This window comes from Trypanosoma grayi (genome assembly GCF_000691245.1).
Source record: "Trypanosoma grayi strain ANR4 Tgr_1036_V1, whole genome shotgun sequence".
Lineage (NCBI taxonomy): Eukaryota > Euglenozoa > Kinetoplastea > Trypanosomatida > Trypanosomatidae > Trypanosoma > Trypanosoma grayi.
In genome coordinates, this window is record NW_008826655.1 from 1 (window position 1) to 5,774 (window position 5,774).

Sequence of the window (5,774 nt, forward strand, 5' to 3'; positions counted from 1 at the left end):
TTTTTTTTTTTTGTTCCTTATAAGAAAGGAAAGCGGAATTTGATAAGGCATAGTTTGCACTTCATCCTGATTACGGATTATCTTTTTTATTATCATTGTTATTTTGCTTTATACACACATACATGCAGGCAACCACGGCGCGTTCGCCGGAGCGGGCGAGCAGCACGTCAGATGTCTCACTGCTTGAGTTCGACGCGCTCCTCATGTCGCCGCCGGGAAGCGTCGAGGGCCTGCGTGCGCACATCACCCGACTCATCGAGGGCATCGACAAGGAGAGCACACTTGTGTCGGTTGTGCAGCTGCTCGAGTTGGACAGGCGGACACTGTCGGCGCCGTCTACAACAGACACCCACGGCGCCGACGTCACAGTCTCGTCGGCATCTTCTATGATAGCGAAGCTGTCGCTTAACTGCGACTCGCGTCCCTCCATGAACGTGGCACCGCCAGCTCCTTTTGCCTCCTCCGGTAACAGAATCGGGGAGGACACGCTGCTGGAAGAAAATGAATCTGAAATGAAAAGTCTTGAGGTGAAGGAGGTAGAGAATCAGGATCAGCAACAAGATCTGGGCACCGAGTCAGCCCAGGGAGATGGTGAGGTAGAACAGGCTAAACGTGATGAGGCTGATGAGTCGCCACCGCCGCTGATGGGAGTGGTGGTGAGCAGTGAGGGTGTGCCGCAGATGATTCACGGTCGACGCGCCGCAGTGTCGGCGGAGTCGCTGCCGTTAAACGTCATACAAAGTTATACACCGCCGGTTGTTGAAAAGACCCCTGAGGAGGAGAGGGTTGTTCGTGCCGGGGTCATGGCGTGCCACCTGTTTAGCAACATGGATAGTAGAGACCGGGCAATCATTGTGCGGGCGTTGCGTCCAGAGACGTACTTGGCGGGAACAGATATTCTGAAACAAGGCGGTGCTTCGCTGGAGAAGTTGTTCCTCATCACGCAGGGAACATGCGAAGTAATCAAGAACGGCAGAGCAGTACACACGTTACATATTGGTAGCACGTTTGGGGAGTTGGAGATGATGTATCACCAGCCTCTCTGCGCTGCAACAATTCGTTGTGTGACAAACTGTACCCTCTACACGTTGGACCAGCACACGTACCACCACATCATCCTTGCGGTCTCATTGCATAAGCGGAAGAAGTATGAAGAGCTGCTGCTCAACGTGGGGTTCCTTAAGACGATGTCTAATTACGATCGCATGCTCATCGCAGAGGCGCTCGTGACACGGATGTACCGCCAAGGGGAGTACATCATCCGCTTTGGTGAGCCTGGAAAGTGGATGCACATCATCGTGGAGGGTGAAGTGAGTGTGGTGGGTCGGCAACAGGGCAAAAAGCGCGAGATCTTGCGCCTCAAGGAAGGTGACGTTGTGGGGGAACTGGAGTTCGTGTTTAATCACCTCTCCGTCGCGGACGTTGTAGCGTCATCGCTGCGTGTCGTTACGGCACAAATTCAGCGGAAGCATTTTGAGTTGATTATTGGGCCTATCCAGGATAACCTCAAGGAGTACGTCGTTAACAGCGGGATCTACACACACTACCTGGACGAGGCCAATGACCGCATTAAGGCGGAGCTGAGCCTGCTGGGGAAACGCGCAAAGCGCATGGCTTCCAAGGAAGAGCGAGAGAGTGCGCTGCTAGACACGGTGGATGCGTGCGGAGAGATCATCATCCCCGCCCCCAAGGAAAAGGTTTTGATGATGCAAAAGGCTAATGTAGTAAATGACAACGGTGGACGCGGCGGCGCCAGGGTTGGGGCAAATGAGCAAGGCACTATTACAAATACTACTACTACTACTACTACTACTACTACTAATATCACCCAAAATGGTGGGTGTGATGGTGCGGTGCCTGGATCAAAGAATGTATTGTTTCGTTTTCCTCTAACAACACTGCACGCAAACTCTCTCGCAATGATTGGGCTACGCGAGGATGGTTCGATACTGATGTGGAATGGGATGATGGTGCGCCTCACAGGCTACACGGCACAGGAGGCCATTGGCCAGCATATATATACTTTCTTGCTAGAGGCCAAGGATCAGACAACAATACACGATGCCATATGTGATGCACGGCAGTATACTGGCGATGTAGAGGCCTTCTTTGAAGAGAAGGGTATTGGAAGAGGTACACTCTACACGTTCGCGCGTATTGATGGCCTGACGAAGGCGCGGCTTCATCTCACTGTTCTGCCGTCGATCGTCTCACATGGAACCGATGCCGCAGAGATTATGCTAGCTGTCGGAGAGGAACAACGCGTGAGTCCGCATGAGGCGTTTGACAAGTCACAGCTTTTACTAGATCAGATTAGCACTGTGCTTCAGGATGGTGATTGCACCTATGAAGAACGTCTGCACCAAATTGCTTCTGTGCTGAGCAGTTTTGATACAACATGTCGTGCGATGATGGCCTCGACGGAGGATTTGCACGTTGTGAACATACGACAGATGCTCGGTCAGGTGATCATGGATTATGGAGCTCAGTGTGTTGCCAACGACGTTGCGGTCTGTCAACGTTTTGAAGGCCTCTACACAGAGAACGCCTACCTTAACGCCAAGTCCCTTCCAGAGTGCCTGCGATACGCCATGAGTAACTGCACGCACCACCTCGACCATGTTCAGGTAACCATCACAGTGAGCATCACGGAGAACAACGGCCTGGAGTTTCTCGTGATTGAGTTCCACGACGATGGCCCGGGGTTCCCAGTGGACCTTCTTGACGACATTCAACATGGACGTGCCTCGGATAAGTACCCGCAGGTGCATCGTGTTCGTGCCGCAATGGAGCGGCAAGGTGGCAGCATGACGGTAGTATCGGTCCCGGGCGACACGAGTGTGACATTTGTGGTGCCATTTGTTCCCGCACGCGAGGAAGTAGATAACAGGATGAAACGTCGCCCTCAATGCCCTGACACTTCGACAAGTTTGAGTGGTGCTGGAAGCTACTCACTGAGGAGTCTGGGCACCAACTCGGGCGGTGGCATGCCCTCCAACAGCTGTCATATTCCTGCGGCGAAGCACACCTTTACGACACTGGTCGTGGAGGACACACCAGCGCACCGTAACATGCTATGCAGCTTTCTGTGGGAGCGCAAACACGCGGTGCTTCCTGCGTACAACCTGGATGAGATGGAGCAACTCATTGACGTTGCCGATATCCTCTTTATTGACCCACATCAGTCCGTCTTTCAAAGCGGTGATAGTGGTAATTGTGGCAGCAGCGGTACAGCAATTGATCCGATCGCTCTGTTGCGAGAGAAGGCGGGGCGTGTCGCGGTGGTGATCACCGGCTCTGAAATGGAAGAATCAAGTGTCAAGGCCTACCATGCGGCAGGCTTCTTCACTCTCAAGAAACCATGCACGCCTATAGAGGCTCTACGGTGTATTTTTAAAGCAGAAGAAATGATCGCGCAGTACAAGGTCGAGGCGGAGCGCATCGTGCAGACGCGTGAAACGCTTTCAAAGAACAGTCGTGGGGCATGGCAGCGTGGGAAAATGTTGGGGAAAGGTTCATTCGGTGCAGTCTACGAAGCCACGGAAGTGCTAACAGGAGGTAAGATGGCTGTGAAGGAAATGCAACTAGGGAAACATGACCTCCAGATTGAACAATTTCTTAATGAGATATCCACCATGTGCAAGCTGCAGCACCCCAACATCATTCACTACTTTTACTGTGAGGAAAAAACAGAGGAGAATGTTATACGCGTATTTATGGAGTATGCGGCGGGTGGAACACTACAACAGCTTTTACAACGGAAGGGTAAACTTGATTTCAAGGAGTATCAATCCCTCTTACGCGACATAGTAGAAGGTGCTTCGTACATTCACTCCATGCATTATGTGCACGGGGACCTTAAGACGGCTAACGTGCTGCTGAGTGCAGAGGGAAAGGGTAAAATCGGCGACTTCGGCACGGCGCGGGTCGTCGGTGAAGGTGAACTGCTGTACCAGATGCAGGGTAGTCTGCTGTACATGTCCCCGGAGTGCATGGCTGCCAGCGACAAGGACGAGGATGGTCTCCTTATTGGCTACAGCTTTCCCAGTGACATTTGGTCACTCGGCTGCATCGCGCTGGAGATGGCGACTAACAAGCCACCCTTCTCATACATGAAGGGTGTCAAGGGGCCAATAGGACTGACGCAATACATTATGGGCCTGCACGACACTCCAGACCTGTCTCCGCTGTTTGATGGGCCGCCAAGCATCGTGGAGTTTGTCTCCGCCTGTCTTAACCCAGACCCATCAAAACGGCCAACGGCGGCGCAGCTGCTGCACTTCAGCATCTTCAGCGAAGCCACAGATGAGGGTATGAAGTCAGCCTTGCAGGCTCTAAAGCGTGCACAGCTACTGCACGTGCTCAGCAGCTTCGTAGCGTTCCAGGAACCGGATGAGGCTGAGCGGTGCAAGTCCCTCATTCAGCGCCGACGCACTGTGCGACGGGAAAGTGATTTTTTTTACTCCTCCAGCAGTGATGATGAGGGGGAGGTGGAAGATGACAATATAGGAGAAGGGGAAGCGGAGGTCGGTGATGCTCATGGTCCGGAAGCGGTCGAGGGTGTGAATGTACCCGACGCCGTCACGCCTGAGGATGCCTTTTTAATGAGTACCAGTGGCATGGAGCCACTCCCGAAGTCCCTGTCCCACACAAAAAAGAGAAGTCGAACACGCAGCGGCCCACGTGTAGGCGAAGAGTTCTTCTTTGCATCATCATCTTCGTCCGGCTCGCGCATGGCGGACTGGGCGAAGGAGGAGGTGGAAGGGGAGAATAATGTAGACAAGGGTATCGGCAATGGTGATGATGAGGATGACGGCATCGTCCATGATGCAGAAGCAAAAGGGGCACAGTGGAATTCCATGCGCCAAAAGAAAATGGAGTCAGCCACGTCTCGTCGAGACGATATGCCCTCACCCTTTTCATGCCTGACGAATTCTTTCGCTTTTGCTGCTCGGTCCATTGCCTTTATGGGGGCGAGCATGGACGACAGAAACGCTCTTGCCAATCTGGACCTCCAGTTGCAGCATAGCCAGCAGCAACGGCAACAGCAACAACAGCAGCAGACACAGCAACCGCAGCAATCATCTTCACACGAGGATTATAATACTTCAACAGAGCCGTTTCATCAGACACTGCGACAGTCATCATCCTCGAAGTTGTCTACGCAGCGCCCACAACTGTGCAGGATAAAGAATATGTTCTCAGTGGAAGACCTGGGTGCTCTGCCGCGCGAGAGCAGTCCAGATGCGAAGTGTCCACATACACGGTCTCATGGAGGATTACCAACGATGCTTAGCAGCCATCACAGCTTCCGGCAGCACCGCCGCTTCGCAGTTGCCCCGCCGCCCGGCTCGCCCTCGCCTTCACCTATGGTGATGGTGGAGAGCTCTGGGATGCGGCCGTCCTCTTACACTTCCGTGGAGCTCGATCCCACCACCACGTCGCACAGTTCAACAGGAACTCGAAAGGGGAATTCATCTGGCGTCGGCGAGTTGAGCGCACTGCACCACGCTTTGCTGGAGGTGCTGGAGCAGGCAAGGAGCAGTTGTCGCGCGGGGACCGTGGAGCCCTGTAGGCGGCAACAGCCGTACCACTCACATCCCCCTATTATACGGAAACCGGTGCCCTCACCAGCATCATCACCATCATATAGCACTCCAGCGGACCAGCATGAGGAGAAGGCCGATGTCAACGATGATGTTATCGCGGCCATTGGAAATTTGGCATTGTGTCTTGAAAAACGTATCGTGGAGTTAAAGGCACATTTGCCTGCT

At 53.4% G+C, this 5,774-nt stretch overlaps 4 protein-coding genes across 4 annotated transcripts; all 4 read right to left on the reverse strand.

Moving 5' to 3' along the window:
* Positions 1-70: 70 nt before the first annotated feature.
* Positions 71-430, reverse strand: DQ04_10361000 (hypothetical protein; the record flags this gene model as incomplete). The annotated part of the gene is made up of 1 exon (XM_009316224.1): positions 71-430. One exon carries the CDS (start codon positions 428-430, stop codon positions 71-73), a length of 360 nt encoding a protein of 119 aa, XP_009314499.1.
* Positions 431-2,303: 1,873 nt separating this feature from the next.
* Positions 2,304-2,771, reverse strand: DQ04_10361010 (hypothetical protein; the record flags this gene model as incomplete). Its single annotated transcript, XM_009316225.1, has 1 exon — positions 2,304-2,771. The coding sequence occupies one exon, from the start codon at positions 2,769-2,771 to the stop codon at positions 2,304-2,306; it is 468 nt and encodes a 155-aa protein (XP_009314500.1).
* Positions 2,772-4,033: 1,262 nt separating this feature from the next.
* On the reverse strand, positions 4,034-4,420 carry DQ04_10361020 (hypothetical protein; the record flags this gene model as incomplete). Its single annotated transcript, XM_009316226.1, has 1 exon — positions 4,034-4,420. The coding sequence occupies one exon, from the start codon at positions 4,418-4,420 to the stop codon at positions 4,034-4,036; it is 387 nt and encodes a 128-aa protein (XP_009314501.1).
* A 987-nt stretch (positions 4,421-5,407) lies between these two features.
* On the reverse strand, positions 5,408-5,713 carry DQ04_10361030 (hypothetical protein; the record flags this gene model as incomplete). Its single annotated transcript, XM_009316227.1, has 1 exon — positions 5,408-5,713. One exon carries the CDS (start codon positions 5,711-5,713, stop codon positions 5,408-5,410), a length of 306 nt encoding a protein of 101 aa, XP_009314502.1.
* Positions 5,714-5,774: the final 61 nt, after the last annotated feature.